Source organism: Bicyclus anynana, chromosome 19 (assembly GCF_947172395.1).
Source record: "Bicyclus anynana chromosome 19, ilBicAnyn1.1, whole genome shotgun sequence".
NCBI lineage: Eukaryota > Metazoa > Arthropoda > Insecta > Lepidoptera > Nymphalidae > Bicyclus > Bicyclus anynana.
This window is the reverse complement of record NC_069101.1, coordinates 9,765,071-9,788,875: the sequence shown is the minus strand read 5'-3', so window position 1 is coordinate 9,788,875 and position 23,805 is coordinate 9,765,071. Positions and strand designations below refer to the sequence as shown.

General features: G+C 35.2%; 1 protein-coding gene and 1 pseudogene across 1 annotated transcript; one reads left to right on the top strand and one right to left on the bottom strand.

Annotated features, from left to right (window-relative positions):
• Positions 1 to 14,517, bottom strand: LOC112045018 (DNA-directed RNA polymerase II subunit RPB1). Its single transcript, XM_024081048.2, has 4 exons — positions 14,377 to 14,517; positions 5,052 to 5,170; positions 2,818 to 3,277; positions 1 to 1,421 (listed from the first exon to the last, which is right to left on the bottom strand). Exons 1-4 carry the CDS (start codon positions 14,435 to 14,437, stop codon positions 1,231 to 1,233), a joined length of 831 nt encoding a protein of 276 aa, XP_023936816.2. The 5' UTR covers positions 14,438 to 14,517; the 3' UTR covers positions 1 to 1,230.
• A 5,760-nt stretch (positions 14,518 to 20,277) lies between these two features.
• On the top strand, positions 20,278 to 22,557 carry LOC128199194 (uncharacterized; annotated as a pseudogene).
• Positions 22,558 to 23,805: the final 1,248 nt, after the last annotated feature.

Sequence of the window (23,805 nt, the reverse complement as noted above, 5' to 3'; positions counted from 1 at the left end):
TTGTATTTATAATACTTTATTTCACAAACAGAGTAATATAATTAAATACAAGACAACAGAAAACTGTGTCGACATATACATTGAAACACAATCATACATTGAATTATACATAAATAGTAGATTGTTATACAAGGGGCTAAAACGACCCATTATATACGAGGTATTTTTACGCTAAATATAAACCAAGTTTATAATGGGTTTAGCCCCGCGTGTTACACTATACTTTTCACTACAAATGCGAGAAAATAAAAAAATTACTATATTGGTAATTCAATGTTTTATTTTAATCAAAAGTTAAATGTACGAACTTGGAAAAATTTATGTTAAGAGAGATGCTTTTACCCAGTAACTTAATTTCCGACTGCTGTGAAGATGAATAATCAGTAAGTGAGGTAAACGTAGGAGTTATTAGTATAAAAAACTTCTACCGTAAGTGAATCAACTCGTTTCGTCGTCGTTCTTTTCTCCACTTATTAAACTTTTCGTAGGTATTTAATTTGTAGGTTCGTTTTTTTTTTCATCTTTCGCGAGAACGCGTCGCGCAACCTCTTTCGTTTAGTGCTCCATTAAGGATGATGACAGTATTTTAAATTGTATATAAATTAAGAATATGCTAATAGTACAGCCATTTTGTAAAAGTAACAGGGTATCTGCGATCATTACTTTCGGAGAGACAGGGATTTAAAGGGTTAGACTTGCGGCAATGCCACGGATTCCTGAAAAACGCCTCATACAAAGTGGTACGAATTAATGACGTCGTAAGACATAATGGTCGTTAGATTTGTATGGGCGTTCAAACAAAATTACTAATACCTTTGTTATTTGTGCGTTTATGTCTATAGTTCATTTATTGAAAAATGTCACATTTAATGTAAGGAAGCTAAAACTGTATGAATTTTCATCTAATTACGATAAAATGTTTTTAATAGATTTTGAAATTTTATGATCTTGTTTATTTTGAAAGTATCCAGACAATCTTTACTTTTGATGTATAAATTAGTTAACATAGGTCAATGTTATTTACCCGAATGTATCATGAAAATCAATATATTGAAATCTAGTCATCATTCCCTTTATATACATACTAAGCAGTGGGTCACACGACCCACTGCACAATGGGCCACTTAGATTGAATGACATTGATGATGATTCCGTTGTATTAACACTTAATATTGTATCACAAAATTATGCCTACTTAAATTAAATTGTACATTAAAATCTTATTCATTATTACTTAAATATTAACGATAAGCCAATTACAAGGGGTAGTGATGCTACGGCCAATTTGGTTGCGGAGTTACATTTATCACCCTCGCATTGGACGCACTCAACTTTTGTAACATTTTTAGCGCCTATACCATTACATATTTCAGTATCTGTTTCAAAGGAACAGCCTCGATTGATTTTTTCCACATCACCATCTGAAAATATAAATACGTCTTTATAAACAGCTCTACCTACAGTCTATCGTAATCTATACTAATGTTATAAAAGCTGGAGAGTTTGTTTGTCTGCTTGATTTCGCTAATCTCAGGAACAACGGATCCGATTTAAAAAAAAATATTTCAACATTAGATAGCCCATTTATTGAGGAACTTTATAGGCTATATTATATAAAATTGCATTAGGTTATATGGGGCAAAAACGTACCGATTAAAAAAAAGCCTAATACCTTTTTTTAAGAAATGTGAATCACTCTACTTCAAAGTCGATTATAAATGAAAGTTACGTATTTAGAGGTTTTTTTTGGTGTTATTAGATTGGTAACAACATATTACATAATAATAATATAAAAAAGAACAGACATATCGTACCACTTTGAATCAAGATTTAGAGAATCAAAAAAATGTTTTAAATATTTTTCTGATGATGATGATGATATTTATTTCAAAAAATTACCTTACCAGCATAGCAGTTTAAAAACAATAATTGTGCTGTATTAGTTATAATATGTATAATGATATTAAAAAATAAATATGTTGAAAGATAGCTGAGTAAATTAAGTCTAAATTCACATTTAAAAAACTGCTAAAGAGATTTCTACTTGAAAAGCAGATTGAATTCCAACATCATGTGGCGGAGTTTTCTTTCTTATAGGTAAATAACTGTATAAGAATTGCATAAATTTGTAAATACCTTTGTATATATGATATAATTTTATTTTTAATATTTTTTCTTCTCACGTTGTTATTCTTTAGTATGGTATTTTATTGTTTTTCCCTTTTTATTTTAGTTAATTGTAATGTACTATTTTAAGTTTAAGTTATTATTATTGTTTATTTTAGTTAATAAGGTTGTTGTGTGCTGTGTTTGTGGCGGCATCTGGTCAACGGTTCCAACTGAAAACCAGCGCTGCATGCTCTTTTTATTTAAAGAGTATGTAGCATTATGCTGAGTTGGATCCGTTCACTGGGTTGTGCCACACATCGCAGGATATTGTTCAAGAACAAATTGTGTTGTGTGGCATAATTCACTAATAAAGCTTTTTTTCTTTAAATGAACTTAAACTTGAATAAGTGAGAAATCGTAATTTTTAAAACATAATGATTTTTTTTGCTTAAAATTTAATTTTGCAATGGATCGTCACTTATTTTATGGGGTGATAAGAGGGATCATTAGATATAATTTTTTTAGGCAAAGATCTGCCGATTGTGAAAAAAACACGTTTTTCGTTTTTTAAGGGTTATAGGGTTAAAATGTTAATGTATTTCCAGTGACTCTGAATACTAAATATTTTTCCCATAAAAAACTAAACCTTTCTACTTTGACATTGTTGTGATTGTATTTTTATAGCAAGAGAAAATTGATTTTTCTTACCTTTATACACCAATATAGCACACTTTTGGACCATAGCTGACTGTTGGACTTCCCTTCGTCTTCGAACTTGCTGATTGGGTTTCGGCGGGGTCTGATCGGGATTCGGCGGGGTCTGATCGGGATTCGGCGGGGTCTGATTAGGGTTCGGTGGGGTCTGATCGGGCTTCGGCGGGGTCTGGTTGGGATTCGGCGGGGTCTGATTAGGCTTCGGTGGGGTCTGATCGGGCTTCAGCAGGGTCTGATCGGGATTCGGCGGGGTCTGATTAGGCTTCTGTAAAGTCTGATCGGGCTTCGGAGGGGTCTGATCCGGCTTCAGCAGGGTCTGATCGGGCTTCGGCGGGGTCTGATCGGGATTCGGTGGGGTTTGATCGGGCTTCAGTGGAGTCTGGTCGGGCTTCAGCGGGGTCTGATCGGGCTCCGGCGGGATCTGATCGGGCTTAGGCGGGGTCTGCTCGGGCTTCTGCGGGTTTGGGAAAAGTTTCTACGTTAACTATTTAATTTCATGGACAAAGAATACACAGTACTGATGAAAGAGAAATAAAATGTGTCAAGGTCATTGACGTATTTAAGGCTTGTTCGCACTACTTTAGCAGTTTAGTCGAGTAGCGTAAAATTTAGCTGCTAAACGTGTCTTACACAGATATAAATGTGGTATCTGTTTGAAAGCGGTTCCAAACTATAATCTATTTTATTCTGTTTTTTGATACCGCCTTTAAACTGATCAGTAGGCACTATGTTATTTATCACTTTTTAGAGTGGTTTAGTTAAAACAGTTAACTTTATTTTAAATAGCTTTTATTTATGGAATGCGATGAATGATTTATATATGTCTATATAATTCTCTATTTTCGAGTGCGTATCGTCATCTGTGATTGATTAATTCATTCAAAAAAAAGCTATTATGACATTCAAGATTATTTTATGGACATGGACATTTTATAACTTATTATTTTGTAATTGTGACATTGTATTAATTTAGTTTTATTTTTTTTCTCTTCGTTCAAATGTATTTAACTATTTAAGATAATTCATACACCAGTTATGGTAAAATGCATAAAGGCTCAATTCTATAAATGTACCACCATGTTAAACTTACATTTTCATGAATAAAATATCATTCAGTCATTCCTGTTTACCTATTTTTATTAAATGAATGTAATGAACATGGTGGAACAATGACTTCCGCCTATATGGCGACTGAATGTAATGAACACAGTTGAACAATGTCTTCCGCCAATATGGCGGCAATCACCAATTGGCAGGTACACAGAGTCTGGTTTAAAAGACGATGCTGGCTGTGCTTCGCGAGAACGCCTATCAAGTTATCGTGGGTATGTATTGCAATATTATTAAAATATCAATTACATAATCAATTTCAAGTATATTGTATTATGTAAAGAAATAAAGAAATTATAGTGTGATTTTGTTTGATTTAACACTTGAAACATTGACCTTATACATGCCTTTTGTTTAATAAAGGCTTTTTTCGCATCTATTGATATATCCCATAAAATTAATCTATAGCGCAATTATATAGATGAACGTGCCCATGGCAAGCTAACAGAGCCGTTTTTTACCACTAATTTGTGCATCTTTATTCAATGCGTATATATCTATTCATTTCCACAGTATCTTGACAGTGAATTACAATATTCGAAATACAATATTTATCTACTGTCATCCCTAGAAAATTTTCCGTATCTCTTTCTTCTATGTTTTGCGAATTGTGTACAATACTTAAATTTACGAGTACTGGATGAGAGTTAAGTGTCTGGTATTGTATATAATGTGTCTTACTCATATACATGGCGGACTAAGTTTTTTATGCAACCCTACATTATGGTATTGAATGAAAGGGCTTGCTGAGATTAACTCGAAATATAATGTGACGTCACTCTAAACCCTATATGGCGGACTTCATATACATGGCAGACCAAGTTTTTTTGTCATCCCTACAACAGGTATTGAATGAAAGAAGAGTTTTTTTTAATGTAGAGTTTAGAATCTGTTTTTGTCATTCTTGGAATACCTAGACATCGATTTTGAAAGAAATTGTTAAGAAATAGAAATAGAAAGAATAGTAATAAGAAATTTCAAATTGGCAGCCTTTTTAAAATATTGAGTTTAGCATCTGTTTTCGCCATTCACTCAATGCATATATATCGATTTTGAAAGAAATCGGTGCAGGAATAAGGAATTTCAAAATGGCGGTCTTTTGTATTTCCAGTCGTTACCTTGGTTGTTGTAGTTGTTGGGGCAGCAGCAGTCGATGTTTCAGGGGCTTTACAAGTTGTTACATGTTCTTCATAGCCATTTGCGCAGTCTGTACATTGGTAGCATTCCAAAGCTTGAGCTGTTGGCAATGAGAAAAAAATATACAAAATTATTAAATATTAAATAGAATAGAGCTTTGATTCTCTGCGAGGTTATAGAAATCCGTTTTTATTTATTTTTTATTTCTTTTTTATTCTTTACAAGTTAGCCCTTGACTACAATCTCACCAAAATATTAAGCTTCCAAGAGCTAAGTTTTGCTTGAGTCAAGTATTTCCATCCTCTACTGGCTAAATAGTTGTTGTTCAATTAAAATAAATCATTGAATATTGTACTAAACTATTTTCTCGCAATCGTAGTGAAAAGCAGAGTGTAACACGTGGGGGCTAAACCCATTATAAACTCGGTTTTTATTTAGCTAAAAATACCTCGTATATAATGGGTCTTTTTAGCCTCTTGTTAACAATCTACTATTGCTTGAACTTGTCAAGAAATAATTGGTTTATTGGATCGTAACAATTACAAGACAGTACAGAAGGCAGTGATTCTTGAGACTGCGCGAAGTTCCTCACTTTGGAACCCTGACCACTGGTTGCTTGGGCACTCAAATGTCCCGCAGCGGGAGGGTTAGATTTTTGTATACATGTAAATGAAGTTCTTATAAACTACATTTAAATTGAATTTCCCGCGCATTAATCAACGTCAAAGTATTATCTGTGGTGGCAGCACTTTTTTATTCTATGTTTAGTTTATAATTCATCTGTCAGAAAATTCTCGAAGTTATTTTGTACAAGTGAAGCGTTAACGATTTTATTGGAAATAATTCTATTGTAAAAGAATATTTGAAGCAATAGCTTTTAATGTTGTTTCTCTTTACAGGTTTGTAATTATTAGTTGTTTGTACCGTAAAAATAAGTTGTATTTGCAAGAATGACTTGATGTTCAAAACAAATAAATTACTCTTTACAGAGCAACAACTTTACTTTTGTTTCAATAAGCAGCAATCAGCATATTACAAAACAACATTATTTATAGCTGTTGTAAACTATGGAGAAGTTAAAGTTCGAATTTGTTGTGAAAACTGGTGAAGATCCGAAGACAAATGTCATCTGCATAACCTCAATTATGGACGCCGACAAAAACAGGTTTTTAATTCCGGTAAAATTACAACCGGTAAAACTGCATACTGAGTTGATTAAAACTCAAACTTTTCAAAAAGTAAAGGCTACACTGCAAAAAAGACATGAAGAAAGACAAGTATGGATTTCATTAACACCAGAATTACGCGATACATATGCGGATGAAGATGGAAATATGCAGTTCAACGGATATTTACTAGAGGAGAGTACATCTAAAATTCAACAGGTTTCAACGAATGAAATGTCAACAGAAACTCTTACTAAAATCCTGGAAAGTTTTGCTGAATCAAACAAAGAGTCAAAGCAGTCTAGTTTAAAAAAGTTATCTGAAAAATTTGTAATAGAAAAATTCACAAAAAAAACATCAAGTGTAACACAGTGGATGGATATCTTCGAAGCTGAATGTAATCGTTTAGGTATAAAGGATAGTATTGAAAAGATACAAGTGTTTCGGTTATTTTTAGAGGATTCTTGTCAAGATTGGTATAATTCTATGCTTATAAAATATACAATCAATTCAGAATGGGATAATTGGAAAATTAAATTTTGTAAAACATATGAGGACAAAGGCTGGTCACCAATAAGGTATGCTTTTTTATTTAAATACAGGCAGGGTACATTACTGGAATATGCTTTAAAGAAAGAAAGGCTTTTGTTAGAGGTAAATAAATCTCTTGATACACGTACTTTAATAGATTTAATTGTAATTGGGTTACCTAATTTCATAGCAGATGAAATTGACAGAAATCCATTGAAAGATACTGAGGATTTATTTAGTAGTATCCGGGGCCTAGAACATTTAAGGGATAAAAAGATAGTGGGTAAAAAAGTAGTAGAATGGGAAAATAAGACAAAAGAAAAAAACTTAAATAGCTTGCATGACAAACGACCATGCAGAATCTGTGAAAAAGAAAAGAGAGGGACTCGATATCATTCAGAATCTGTATGTTGGTTTAAAAATAAAGTTGATGATCACTCTAAAAAAGAGCTAATTAGAAGTGTTAATAATTCTGAATTAGAAATGAGTTTAAATGAAATAGATCCAAAAAACTAATTATTCCACCATTAATCAAAACTAAGTTAATTATAAATGATTCCATAGAAACGCTCGGGGTTTATGATTCAGGATCAAATGTAAGCATAATTAATTCGAAATTATTATCCTTAAAAGACAAGCCCAACAACATGAATAGTAATCGAGCAAATTTAAAAACGATTAATGGTGTAAAAAAATCTATGGGAATAGTAACGTTAAAAATAAAGATTTTTGAAATAGAAAAAAAAATGAATATTTTTGTTATAGACAAACAAAATTTTGATTATGATTTTTTAATTGGATTGGATTGCATAAAATCTTTTCAACTGATTCAAAATGAAAACTTAGAGATCACACAAAAACTAGGCAAAGAAATAACACAAAATAATGAAAATATACCTGGTTTTACAGTTAAAAATATTGAAAACAAACACTGTTTCATTGATGATAATAATGTTAAAGAATTAACAGTGAAACATAATTTCCATATGAGTGATAAGTTTAAGGTTAACTTTAATGAACACATAGAAGTAACAAACTTCAACATTACAGTAAATCATTTAGACAGTCAGCAACAAAAAAAAATAGGTGAACTAATAAGCAAATATAACTCCCTATTTGCAAAAGATAAATATGATGTAGGCTCAGTGAAAGGCTATGAGGCACATATTGATTTATTAGTAGATACATATTGTAGCAAAAGACCATATCGATGCAATTTTGAAGACAAAAAAGAAATAGAACAGCAAGTTTCAAAATTATTACAAAATAAATTAATTGAAGAATCTTACAGTCCTTTTGCAGCTCCTGTAACTTTAGCCTATAAAAAAGAAGAAGGAAGAAAATGTAGACTATGCATAGATTTCCGTGATTTAAATAAAATAGTGGTTCCTCAGCCGCAACCATTTCCACTTATAGAAGATTTAATGATAAAAACAAGAAATTGTAAATTTTTTTCAACGTTGGACATAAATTCTGCTTTCTGGTCTATACCTTTAAAAGTGGAAGACAGAAAAAAAACAGCTTTTGTTACTCAAGAAAATCATTTTCAGTGGACTTGTCTTCCATTTGGTTTAAAGACATCACCTGCAATATTTCAAAGAATACTAAGTAGCATTATTAGAAAACACAAATTATCCAATTTTACAGTAAATTTCATCGATGATATTTTAGTTTTTTCCCAGACATTCACGGAGCACATTAAACACTTATCTTTGCTATTGGAAGCTATTTCAAAAGAAGGTTTTAGATTGAAATTTTCTAAATGTAAATTTGCACAAGACTCTGTAAAATACTTAGGTCACATCATAAAAAATAATACAGTTACTCCACTAAAGGATAATTTAATAGCCATAAAAGATTTTCCTGTTCCAAAAACAAAGAAAAATGTCAGACAGTTTTTAGGCAAAATAAACTTCTATGGAAAATATATACAAAACATATCAATCATATTAGATCCTCTACACAATCTTTTAAGAAAAGACCAAAAATTTATTTGGACAGTAGAGTGTCAAAAATCTTTTGATAAAATAAAAAAACTACTTTGTTTAAAACCTATTTTAGAAATATTTGATCCAGATCTTCCTATTCATATATATACAGACGCTAGTATACAGGGTTTAGGGGCTATTTTAAAACAACCACAGGAAGACGGAGAAGAAAGGCCATGTGCATATTTTTCGAGAAAATTAAATGACAGTCAAAAAAGAAAAAAAGCTATTTATTTAGAATGTTTAGCGATAAAAGAGGCGGTAAAATACTGGCAACATTGGCTAATAGGAAAAAAATTTAAAGTATTTTCAGACCATAAACCCCTAGAAAAACTGAATATTAAGGCTAGAACAGATGAGGAACTAGGAGACCTCACATACTATTTATCTCAATTTAATTTTGAGGTAATTTATTCACCCGGAAAGGACAATTTAGAAGCAGACAGTCTAAGTAGAAACCCAGTATTAGAATCACATATAAATCAGGAAGAAATCTTGAAAGTTGTGAATTTTATCAAACTAGAAGACATTCAAAACGATCAAGAGGAAAATGAGGAAATAAAACTATATAAAAATAAACTAATATTTAAAGATAAAATTTACTTCAAAAGGATAGGAAAGAAAAACAAAATTATACTTACGGAGGAATTTAGTAAAAAATTGATAAAGAATGTACATGATACTTATTGCCATATAGGAGTGATACAAACAGGAAATAAAATCAAACCATTCTTTGTGGCAAAGAATTTAACAATTAATATAAAAAGAATGTGTGAGAATTGTGAAATATGCATAAAAAATAAATCTAGAACTAAATTTAAATATGGTTTGATGTCCCATTTGGGTCCCGCTACTTATCCGTTTGAAATTGTCTCTATAGATACCATTGGTGGGTTTGGTGGCTCCCGCTCTACTAAAACATATCTACATCTTTTGGTAGACCATTTCACCAGATATGCCTACATATTGACATCAAAAACGCAAAACGCAGATGATTTTATAAAACTCATAAAAAAAGTTATTCCTCAAAATAAAATTGGTATGATTCTATCGGATCAATACCCAGGTATAAATTCTAAGGAATTTAAAAGCTTTTTACGAAAAGAGAACATAAGTCTCATCTTCACTGCGGTAAATGCACCTTTCTCCAATGGATTAAACGAACGATTAAATCAAACATTAGTAAACAAGATAAGATGTACAATTAATGAAAAAAATTATAAAATAGCTTGGACAACTATCGCTCATAAATGTACCCAGAGTTATAACGATACCGAACACTCAGTAACAGGATTTTCCCCAACTTATTTAATGGAAGGAAAAGTTATTGATATCTTACCAGATGAGTTGAAAGAACATAAAACACAAAATGAATTATTAAGAGATAGGAAAATAGCTTTGCAGAGAACTATAAATTCACACAATTATAATAAACAACAGTTTGATAAAAATAGAATAAATAACCAATTAAATGTAGGAGACTTGGTATATGTGGAAAATGGTAACCGATTAAATAGAAAAAAACTAGATGAATTAAAAATTGGACCTTATAAAATATTAGAAAAGTTATCTAACTCAATTTATAAAATTAGTACGGGTTACAAAAAGTTAGAATCAAACTTGTTCCATATTACAAAACTAATACCAGTACCGGAGGAGTTTTGTAAACCTGGGGGAGGGAGATGTAAATGAAGTTCTTATAAACTACATTTAAATTGAATTTCCCGCGCATTAATCAACGTCAAAGTATTATCTGTGGTGGCAGCACTTTTTTATTCTATGTTTAGTTTATAATTCATCTGTCAGAAAATTCTCGAAGTTATTTTGTACAAGTGAAGCGTTAACGATTTTATTGGAAATAATTCTATTGTAAAAGAATATTTGAAGCAATAGCTTTTAATGTTGTTTCTCTTTACAGGTTTGTAATTATTAGTTGTTTGTACCGTAAAAATAAGTTGTATTTGCAAGAATGACTTGATGTTCAAAACAAATAAATTACTCTTTACAGAGCAACAACTTTACTTTTGTTTCAATAAGCAGCAATCAGCATATTACATACATTTTCATAATTTTTTTTGTATTATGTCGTATACATAATACAAAAAAAATATTAATTGATTGTATTAATTAACATTGTTCAAAATTAAAAAAAAATCAAGTCAAATAAATAAATTAGAGTTTAAAAAAAAACAAAACAAATGTGATATAAAACGTTGGAAAAAAGGTTTAAACGAATATAATCAAATGTATGGAATAATTTAGGTAATATTTATTCAATATCAGCTTGGCGCGAAAAACCCAGTTAAAATAATATTATTTTCGTAAACTGCAATCGGCAGTTAATTAGCAACTTTTTCCTCTAGTTATGTGTTAGATTAAACTAATGAGGGAAACCGACCACATCAGGATGTCTAAATTTAGGATCAGTGAAATAAACAGGAAATTTATTTAAAAAAAATATATTTTTTCAAAGTCGGGAAAAAAATATGTTTATCATATTATTTTATAACTAGCCGACGCCCCGCGGTTATAATCGCATAATTCCCGTTTTCGTAAGAATACGGGGATAAAGTACCTATAACCTATGACACTCACAAATAACGTAGTTTTCTAGTGGTAAAATCATTTTTGAAATCGGTTCAGTAGACCCAGAAATTACCCCCTACATTACCACAAACTTTACTTTGTTTGGATAAAAACCGTTTTTCTACTTAAAATATAAAGGAAAAAATTATGATGATGAATGAATAATCATTGTTACATACATAACAAAATCTTTGTATCATAAAATGTTATGTTTCTTACAAATAATTAATTAATATTGTCAACTTTATAGGTGTTGGTCGACCCCCCACCAGGTGGACTGACGACATCAGATGACAGGGATTCGAAGGGGGTGAAATAGAGGTTGAACGTTTACATAGATTTCGCGGATCTTGAAAAATTGAGTGATCGTAATGCGTCACATATTATCTTTTATTATCTTGTCAATTATTATCTTATTCATCATTTTAAGCCCAGTGCATTAAAGCAACGTGTGTGTGGATGTGAGCCCCACTCATGTAGGAGAGTATACCTCAGACCTCATACAAAATGGGCTCCTCAGACCTCATATAAAGGTGAACACAGAGTTTCGGTATTTCATTATAACGATTATGTTCTTAATAATAAGTCAGTGGGTATTTACGAGTACCTATTTTAAGGTTGCGGTGAAGTCCGTTATAGAAGTGAAGTCACAAATTATCTCTAGTACTAAGTTATTTTTAAGGCGGCTTGCCTGAACAAAAAAATGAACGCATTCCACAGACAAGAACGCTGCATTTCATTCCAATTTAAAGTGAAAAAATAATTTTTCACTACTCTTGCTCAAAAACACTGTCATATTACCACTCCACAGGGCTAAACAAACATTTCAGCCTCTAGGGGCTAAAGTAATTTTGTTTTTTAAATCTTGTCTGTTACGAGTACTAGCCAAGTACTAGCCTACTATAAAACGGAGGAGGTTTTATGCGAAAATAGAATCATGATAGGTAAGGCCCTGAATGTTTTGAAAAATAAATAAAAACTTTAAATTGGAATGAAATGCAGCGTTCTTGTCTGTGGAATGCGTTCATTTCTGTATTTAATTTTTATTGAGTTGCGAATAGAGCGACATTTGAAGACATGCGACATCCTGTACGGTGTAATACCTTTGTCTTTTTCTCATGCGAAAGAAAAATAAAATTCAAAAGCGAGAATTTTAGAAACAATTGGCGTGACTAATACACACTTGATTTTTTAAAAAAAATCATTGTAAATTTGTGACAGTAAGTTGAGACGCATTAACTTACATACCTACCTAGGTAAAGTGGAGAAAACAACAACGAATGGATTCACTTACGAAAGGAGTTTTTTAAACTATTATCTCCCACGTTTACCTCAGATACTCATTATTCATCTTCACAGCAGTTGGAAATTATGTTACCGGGTAAAAGCATCTCCCTTTTTTATACAAAATTGTAGACTTTGTACATTTAATTTTCAATTAAAATAAATCTGAATATTGTACTAAACTATTTTATTTTCTTGCAATCGTAGTGAAAAGCAGAGTGACACGTGGGTCTAAACCCATTAAAAATGTATAGTGGATATCACTAGAAAGTGTTGACCTATGGTTCCAAAATTTGGTAACTTTGGTTTTAAATATGGTAGGAGTATAGGCTGACGAACTTTCGCCCTTTACATAAAATGAGGAATGTCTGGCTATCGCAGAGTCAATAGTCCATTGTACATAACTACCAATTTAGGAAAAAAGTAACATTTAATTTTTTTTTTTTTTGTTATTTACCCCTTGACCTTACTTTTAAGTAATGATGTAATCTAAGATGGAAACGGGCTAACTTGTTAGGAGGTGGATGAAAATCCACACCCCTTTTAGTTTCTACACGACGTCGTACCGGAACGTTAAATCGCTTGGCGGCTCGTCTTTGCCGGTAGGCCGGTTTGTAACTAGCCACAGCTGGATGCCTCCCATCAGCCAGACCTAGACCAATTAGGAAAACCTCAATCGGCCCAACCGGGAACCGAACCCAGGATCTCCGAATTGTAAATCCACCGCGCATACCACTGCGTGACGGAGGCCGCCAAAATAACTATGTACGTATATTATAAACAATACCGATGAGTATTATAAAACATCCATGGTTTGCGGTAAGCCAAAAGAAATGAATTTCACAATTTAAAATAAATTATAAGTTATTGGAATCTATACTATTATAAAGCTGAATAGCTCTTCCTACGGGAACGGAAACCATGCGGGTGAAGCTGCGCGGCGTCTACTAGTACCTTATATTTATATCTTATATTCCTGAGATTAGCGCGTTTAATCAAACAAACAAACTTTTCAGCTTTATAATATTAGTATAGATTAGCAAACGCTTCAGGGCGACCCTCGGGCAGGCAGATTTCTTGACAGTGGTTGTCTGGAAGAGATCGCTTTTTAGCGATAAGACCGCTATTTGTACGTTAGACCGGCAAAGACGTACCGCCAAGCGATTTAGCGTTTCGGTACGATGCCGTGTAGAAACCGAAAGGAGTGTGGATTTTCATCCTCCTCCTAACAAGTTAGCCCGCTACCATCTTAGACTGCATCATCACTTACCATCAGGTGAGATTGTAGTCAAGGACTAACTCGTAAAGAATAAAAAAAAAAAAAAAAAAAAAATTCTAAGTGTTATTATAAGTTATTGTTTATTTTTGTTTTAATGTACAATAAAGTATATTTCTTCTTCTTCTTCTTCTTCTTTCTTACGCAACGAATTTCAATCGCAAATCGCAATTCAACACAGGAAAGCTGCCTACGTGATAGGCACCCTACGAAGGGCGGCAAATTTTGATAAGTATTAGTTTTAATTTATTTTAAATTTATAGATTTAGTTAATTTATTTTAATGCACGCATATTTTATTAGTTTAGTTGTACCTTTTGTATTTTAATAAAACTTTCTTCCAATTAAAGTTACTCGTAAATTTAAATAATAATTAATTAAAGTTGCTTTAATTTTTTTGTCAGTCTGATTTGTTAAATACACAAAAATCAATTTTCTTTTCTCACAAATGTTAAAAAAAAATAACATAAAAATACCTTGATTTGCTGCAATGCAGAGCAGAAGAGGCAATATTATGATCCGCTGTAACTTAGCCATTACAATGTAATATACTACGTAATGTAATATAGTACACTCTCGTACGGGAACCGAACTATAATGAGGTTAATAATATGTTGATGGCGAAATATATATACGAATAGACGCCATATTGTTATATAGGATGTTACAAGTTTAAATATTGTAGTTAGTAAGTGGTTTTCCCGTTTAAAATTTTGTTACGGGTTTATTTCATTAATCTCCGTGGCGCAGTGGTATGCGCGGTGGATTTACAAAACGTTCCTGGGTTCGATCCCCGGCTGGGCAGATTGAGATTTTCTTAATTTGTCCAGGTCTGGCTGGTGGGACGCTTCGGCCGTGGTTACCACCCTACCGGCAAAGACGTACCGCCAAGCGATTTAGTGTTCCGGTACGATGTCGTGTAGAAACCGAAAGGGGTATGGATTTTCATCCCCCTCCTAACAAGTTGCCCGCTTCCATCTTAGACTGCATCATCACTTACCATCAGGTGAAATTGTAGTCAAGGGCTAACTTGTAAAGAATAAAAAAAAAAAATTGTGGCTTTTCGCGTACCATGATTGTAACAAACAAAGAATAAAACCTTTTTTACCCGACTAAAGACCTTTTACCTTTTGAAAAAACACTGTTAAAACTATACTAATATTATAAAGCTGAAGAGTTTGTTTGTTTGGTTGAACGCGCTAATCTCAGGAACTACTGGTCCGAATTTAAAAATCCTTTCAGTGTTAGCCCGTATCCTCACGGGGACGGGAACTATGATGGTGGAACCGCGAAGCGTCGTCTTATAAGATATTTCACATTTCTTTGCAGAAATATTGATTACAACGGACGTCCATCCCTAGAGGTAATATCGATAGCTACTTAAATGACCTACATTTGGAACATCACTAGGCATAAAGAAATATATAAAAATGTTAGATTTACGATTACTATATTGCTGAATTAGAAAGCCTTTTCATGTTATGGATATCGGTAAAACCCTTATAGCATAATGTCTTTATGGCATCTGCATATAATATGCAGATGCCATAAAGACATTTAATTTTGGGTTGTATATTGGCGCACTCGACAGTCGACTTTATTTAGAAGAACTCAAGGAGCTATCGATGGGAATATCAATGGGAAAAAGCAAAGATTGTTGATCATACAGCCTGAGTTTTACGATTTTTTTTTTGACTCGTATGATTCGTATTGGTTTGTCTGTTCGTTTTGCTTGTTTGTTGTTGAGGTTTAAGTAACAGAAAAAATAATACAAATGAAAATATAAAAACTGAGTTGTAATCAGAAGTATAAAAAGTAATTTGAAGTGTTTTTAATCGACGTCGGTTTTAAAACACTTCAAATTAAAAAATAATGAATATGATATTATAATTATTAAGATAAAGAATTTAGATGTGATTGACCTTTTATATCTTTATCGAATAAAGAAAGGTCAACTAACGTTGGTATTTTTGCTAAATGGTTTTATTTAGCTTGCCCTATTTGAGGGTCAAAAGAAAAAATAAAAAAATAAAAATTAAAATACAAGGGGTATTATGTTCTACTAAATAATCTACTAAGTATATAAAAATAAGTGGGGTTTTCCTTCCTGACGCTATAACTCCAGAACGCACGAACCGATTTCCACGGTTTTGCATTCGTTGGAAAGGTATTGGGCTCCGTAAGGTTTATAGCAAATTTCAGGAAATGGTAGAGGTAGGGTAGAGGTAGGATAGGGGTAGGGTAGGGGTAGGGTAGGGGTAGGGTAGGGGTAGGGTAGGGTAGGGGTAGGGTAAGGGTAGGGTAGGGTAGGGGTAGGGTAGGGTAGGGGTAGGGTAGGGTAGTGTAGGGTAGAGGTAGAGTTGGGCAGGGGTAGTTGAAGTTTACATCGAGATTTACGCGGACGAAGTCGCGGGCGTCCGCTAGTACTATATACATATTAGTACACTTCTTTAGTTCTAACGATAAAAATCCTATCAAAACATAAATATGAAAATAGGAGCCAAATTCTATATCAATATAAATAAAAGAAATGATATATATATCTATAGTGGGTGCCAAATTCTATAGATTACTTTTACAAAGAACTTAGAATACATTAAAGCTTAAGATTTGACGTGGCTAATTGTTGCATAAAAGTATCTTTATTAATAATTTATATTGTTTTCAAATCTTTTTGGTATATATGTACGCACTGTTTAAGGATTTTAATTGCAAGTAAAAACTTGCCGATTATGTCAAACACTCCGTTTCGATAGGATTTAGTGACATCATTAAAATATTTAAAAATAAAAAATTATGTATTAAATAAATAAATATACTTATTTATAAAATAGGATCATCCTTGTTATGGGATTTTACGTAGGATAATAATTAATTGTTCTTGGCCTATCTATAGAATTAATAATTAAATGCCAGCTATTTTATAATGTGGTAAAATAGGGTAGGGAAAATTATTTATTATAATAAACTTTTGCCTAATAGTGAATTCTTATTTAGTCCTTGTTGAATTCTGGACCTTCCAGTAGGTAATAGTAATGAGATTTTAAAAAATATACTCGGAGGTGCAATTATCCGCCCACTTTAATATATTACAATACGGAGGTCCTGGGTTCGATCCCCAGCTGGGCCGATTAAGATATTCTTAATTGGTCAATGTAAACCGAAAGGGGTGTGGACTTTCATCCTCCTCCTATCAAGTTAGCCCGCTTCCATCTTAGATTGCATCGTCACTTACCATCAGGTGAGATTGCAATCAAGGGCTAACTTGTAAAAAATTAAAAAAAAAGATGGAAAGCAATGATGAGGTCTCAGATGAAGGTGGTCAAATTGTAGGTGTCAGGACACACAGACGCCGGAAGGGCATTCCACATCTTCATCACCCATATTCGGCTCACTGCTGAGCTCGAGTCTCCTCTCAGAATGAGAGGGGTTAGGCCAATAGTCCACCTCGCTGGCCCAATGCAGATTGGCAGACTTAACATACGCAGAGAATTAAGAAAATTCTCTGGTATGCAGGTTTCCTGCTTTATTTAATTTCTTAAAATGCACACAACTGAACAGTTGGAGGTGCATGTCCCGGATCAGATTCGAACCCACACCCTCTGGAATCTGAGGCAGAGGTCATATCCACTGGGCTAGTACGGCTCCTTAATACTATTTACCTAAAGCCAACTACAATAATTAGACGACTAAACTACTACTTATCTATTGGAGCTATTTACTCCGCAGTAAAGAAGCCCGACTTAAGAACTCATATACTAGACTGTTGTTCAAGTTTTAATTGCATCTCCACGTTTTGAGTCCCTAGGAAGTCCCTATCCTGTATGTCTGTCTGTCTGTCTGATGTATGTAACCCTCATATAACTTTTGAATGTCCTAAAAGATTTCAATGGCATATGAAAATGAAAATACGCATCATTGAAAGTTATTGAGCTTTAAGATTTCAAAAAAATCGCTTGGCGACATTTTGAATGCATTGTGTTCATACTTAGTTTGTAGTGTTTTAATTTAACTGTAAGTAGTCTTGAATATGACAGTTTTTTAAATTGTATATAAATTAAGAGTATGCTAATAGTAAAGCAATTTCGTAAAATTAACGGGGTATCTGCGATCATTACTTTCGGAGCTACAGGGATTTAAAGGGTCAGATTTGCGGCGCTGCCGCGGATCCCTGAAAAGCGCCCCATACAAAATGGCACGAACTAATGACGTCATAGGTAATGTAATGATCGTTAGATTTGTATGGGCGTTCAAACAAAATTACTAATATCTTTGTTATTTGTGCGTTTATGTTTATAGTTCATTTATTAAAAAATGTCACATTTAATGTAAGGAAGCTAAGACTATATGAATTTTCATCTAATTACGACAAAAGATTTTTAATAGATTTTGAAATTGTATAATCTCATTTATTTTGCAAATATCCAGTCAATCTTTGCTTCTTATGTATAAATTAGTTAACATTGACCTTATTTACCCGAATGTATCATAAAAATCAATATATTCAAACCTAGTCATCATCCCCATTTTTGCCAAGCGGAAAAGCGGAGCGTAGCCACATCTGCAAGCGGAATTTGATTTATCTGAAAAATTATCTAAATTTTGTTCCGAAATTAGTCACTGTTCAGACTATTCCTTAGGTAAAAAAAATAGGGCGGATATGGGTATCAAATGTGTGTCAACTATGTGTGTAAAGTATGGGTATCAAAAAGAAACAAAAATATAGGGTTATATAATGATTTATTTATTTTGCTATCATCTGCGAAAAGTCGACGAACCCATGCGGCGACAACGTCAATTAGGCAAAGTAACGCCTGCTTCTATCCAATATTTAAAAAATATAGGGAGCGGTTAACTGTAAAGATTATGAAACAGTTCGTTTTATTTAAATTTGCACGCTGACGCAATTAAAGGAAAAACAAACTAATATTCTTAGTTAGGTATTTAATAGGTATACAGGCACTAATTAATATTAAACCTACATTTATCGTAACACTTGCCCGCCCGCGACTTCGTCCGGTGGAATTCAGTTTCCCACAAACCCCGCGGGAACAATGGATTTTCCGGGATGAAAAGCCCATGTGTTAATCCAGAGTAAAATCTATTACCATTTCAGCCAAATCGCTCGCCAAATCAGGAGGAACAAACATACACACAAACTTTCGCCTTTAGATAATATCCTAATAATCCATGGATTTTTTTGACGGTGGATTTACGAGACGGAGATACCGGGTTCGATCCCCGGCAGGGCCGATTGAGGTTTTCTTAATTGATAATAATCAGGTGGCTCGTGGTTAGTTACCACCCTACCGACAAAGACGTACCGCCAAGCGATTTAGCGTTCCGGTACGATGTCGTGTAGAAACCGAAAAGGGGTGTGGATTTTCATCCTCCTCCTAACAAGTTAGCCCGCTTCTATCTTAGACTGCATCATCACTTACCATCAGGTGAGATTGTAGTCAAGCTAACTTGTAAAGAAAAAAAAAAATTGTGCATGTGTGCGGTCATTGGAATATTGGAGACCCAACAAACGTTTTATCGTGAAATAAAAAAATCACTTCATCATGATCATCATAGGCCTTTTGTAGGGACTTCCAAACATCACGATACTGAGCCATCTGCATCCAGCGAATCCCTGCGGCTCTCTTGATGTCGTCAGTCCACCTGGTGGGGGGTCGGCCAACACTGCGCTTACTAGTGCGGGGTCGCCATTCCAGCACTTTGGGACCCCAACGTCCATCGGCTCTACGAACACGAATCTGAAGTGGCAATGGGCGGGGCACATACCCCGCCCATTGCCACTTCAGCTTCGTAACTCGTTGAGCTATGTTATGACTTTGGTTCTTTTGCGGATCTCCTCATTGTAGATACTCCTAACATAGCTCGTTCCATCGCCCGCTGTGTGACTCTGAGCCTTCTTATGAGGCCCATAGTTAGCGACCAAGTCTCGGAACTATAGGTCATCACTGGCAACACCCACTGTTCGATGACTTTTGTCTTCAGGCATTGAGGAATTTCGGACGAAAAGATGTCAAGAAGTTTCCCGAATGCAGCGCAGCCGAGTTGGATTCGGCGGTTCACCTCTTTCTCGAAATTGGACCTACCTAACTGAATCATATGTCCTAGGTATTTTTGTTTTGGCCATGTTCATTTTCAGGCCCACCTGTTGAGAAACTGCTGAGGTCATTGAGCATGGTACTAAGGTCATCCAGAGTCTGTGCCATGATGACTACATCGTCTGCGAACCGCAGCTGAGTAATGTACTATGCCAAGTCCCAGTCCAGAAGCTTAAAGACGTGAAAATATAATTTCGTAGTATGAAAAATACTCCTCCGTTTCGGAGGAGTTTGGTAACAAATACCGCGACATGGGGGGTAAGGGGGAGAATGACAACACCATCTAGTCAGCCCCAAACGTCAACCTCACCTGCACGCGGTGTCCCCTGCTAGACAACGGACGAGGCTCTGGCGACCGACCAATGGCGGTATAGCCATTAATACCCTACTCTGGGCAACCGAGTAGAAGAGGCTGCAGCGACCTTGGGATTTAAATAGATCCCTGAAAAGACTGGTGCAGAAGGCAACGGGAAACCACTGCACTACTTTCCCATGAAATCCGCATGAAAATGAACATAGATAAGAGAGTGAACATATGCGACCCGGTATCCCGGCGCCATGACGAACCCAGGTCGCATGGTGTGAAATATGCTACTGGGCACACTGGGGTGACTCACCAGGCACAGTGTGGGCAGAATGCTACTGGTGACGCATCATCGGGTCGCAGCGCACATCTACGGAAGAAGATGAAGATAGGAACGTGGAATGTCCGAGGAATGATTCAGCCAGGGAAAAAGGAGATCATAGACAAGGAGCAACAGCATTATAATGTTCATCTACTAGGGCTTACAGAGACTCATTTGAGAGGCTCTGGTTTCTACTCAACCGCGAATGGCTATACTGTCTATTTCTCTGGACCCGAAAATGAAAGTAAGAATGGAGTTGCAGTATCAGTATCACCTGAAATTAATAGGTCAGTTCTGGGATACAACCCGGTGAGCGACAGAATAATAACTTTGAGGGTAAATACAAGACCGTGTCGCGTCAACCTTGTAGTTGTGTATGCACCGACATCAGCATCGGCAGAGGCGGAGATTGAGGCATTCTACGCTCAGCTAGACGATACCTTTAATAAACTGCCATCCAGAGACATTACACTTGTAATTGGGGACCTTAATGCAAAGGTTGGAGACACTGCAAGTGATGAACATCTCAGAGAAGTGGTGGGAAGATACGGACTTGGTCAAAGAAATGAAAGGGGCGAAATGTGGCTGCAGTTCTGCACTGAGAATTCTCTTACAATCATGAACACTTGCTATAAACATCATCCGAGAAGACTTTACACATGGGTAATGCCAGGAGATAGAGCACGCAATCAAATAGACTACATCGCTATTGCTAAAAGATGGAGATCATGTGTAAGTAATACAAAGCCTATCCTGGAGCTGATTGTGGGAGTGATCACAAATTGTTGGTGGCAGATGTAGCGTTGAAATTAAAGAAGTGCTCGCGAATAGTCTGGAAACCACGAAAAAGACTTGACCGAAACCAACTAGCAGTATTTAACCAATGCATGGATGAGAAAGTATCGAACCTGAACATAGACTGCAATATTGATGTGGACCTCAACTGGGACACAATAAAGGAAGCCATAAACACAGCTCGAAAAGATAGCCAAGAGTTAACGGTAGACGCTCCTAAAAAAGAATGGATAACAGAGGAAACTTGGAAGGCCATTAAAGAGCGAAAAGATCTGCTAAAAGGCAAAGTTACTCTGATTACCATAGATATCACGACATATCGGCGACTGTTCAACGCTTATGCCGTAGAGACTACGACAACTATCTGAATTCTATCTGTCAGGATATCGAAGACCATGCTCATAATTTTCAGACACGAGACTTATTTCTGAAAATTAAGAAAATAACAAAGGAGCTCAAACCAAGGACCTGGGCTATTGAAAACGATGAAGGCTCACTACTGACCGAAATTGATCAGGTAACAGAGAGGTGGCGTTCACACTGTGAGGATCTATACGCAGGCTCAACATCTCGGCCTCCGGACGCGCAAGGTCAAAGGGAAGACATCTTCAGTAGGGAACCCAAGATTCTTGAGTCCGAAATCAAGATGGCAATAAACAAGCTTAAGACCAATAAAGCAGCAGGTGTAGATGAGATTAGTGCTGAAGAGCTTAAACATCTAGGAGATCGAGGTGTGAAGTTATTTCTAGATCTATGCAACCTTGTATGGGAAACTGGCAATTGGCCTGCCGACTGGAAAAAGTCTTTGGTTCTCCCTCTCCACAAAAAAGGCTCTACGAGGAAATGTGGGAACTATCGTACGGTAGCGCTTATATCTCATGCTAGCAAGATAATGCTCTATGTAGTTAACAGTAGACTCCAGTCCTTTTTACAATGGCAAATACCAAATGAACAAGCCGGATTTGTCAAAGGGCGGGGCACAAGGGAACAAATTGTCAACGTTAGGCAAATAATAGAGAAGAGCCGAGAATTCAATGTTCCCGTTTTCTTGAGAATTTTATGTATTAGATTAGATGTTTTTAAAGTATCGGAGACATCTGCATATAAAACAGTCACCTGAACTGGCAGTGTTGGGGTATATGCGTGGGGTTTTTGACGACCTCCGTGGCGCAGTGGTTTGCGCGGTGGATTTACAAGACGGAGGTCCTGGGTTCGATCCCCGGCTGGGCAGATTGAGATTTTCGTAATTTGACCAGGTCTGGCTGGTGGGAGGCTTCGGCCGTGGCTAGTTACCACCCTACCGGCACAGACGTACCGCCAAGTGATTTAGCGTTCCGGTACGATGCCGTGTAGAAACCGAAAAGGGGTGCGGATTTTCATCCTCCTCCGAACAAGTTAGCCCGCTTCCATCTTAGACTGCATCATCACTTACCATCAGGTGAAATTGTAGTCAAGTGCTAACTTGTAAAGAATAAAAAAAAAAAAAGTATAACGCATAAAGAGCGGGTTGACGATGGGGTCCCGAGGTACTGGGATAGCGACCCCGCGCCAGAAAGCGACAATTTTGGTCGACCATAAGGGACCCCCTAGGTTGACCGACGACAGTAAGCGTGTAACAGACAGCCGATGGATGCAGGCAATTTAAGATCGTGGTTTTTGGAAGTCTTTACAAGAGGCCAATTCCCAGCAATGGACGTCCATAATGTTAATGATTTAAGCTTTAGTTTCATACGCAATAAACTTTACACTAACATTATAAAGGCGAAAATTTGGGTGTAAGTGTGTATGTTTGTTCCTCCTTTGCGTTGCGGCTACTGAAGCAATTTGGCTGAAATTTGGAATGTAAATAGATTTCAATCCTGAAAAATCCATGGTTCCCGCGGGATTTGAGAAAAACTTAACACCACACCATCTACATCTACCGACCACCTGTATAAATAATGCATGTATCTGCAAAAAAATAAATTGATTGATTGATTGATCGAAGTCGCAGGCGTCCGCTAGTGTTTTAATAAATATGATTATAACATAGCTAAAAATTGACCAAATTCCGTAGATTTGATAACAATTTTCCTCCCAAACTGTGTATTTACGCCAGCATGCAGAATAGGGAAACAATTCGTCTTATCATCCGGTCTGTAGATTCCTATGAAATAGGTATTAACCACCGTACCTTCTTAATAACAGACTCGCAGAATTCATTTTATTTCGAAAAACTTTTCTTGTGGCTGGAACCCAAAATAATAAAAGTGTATATCGCCGTGGAGGTTTATATATTTGGTTATTGATATGAAGACGATGGTGATTGGTATATTTATTCACTTTACTTATTATAACAATTGTATATGGATATAAAGTAAAAGGTTAA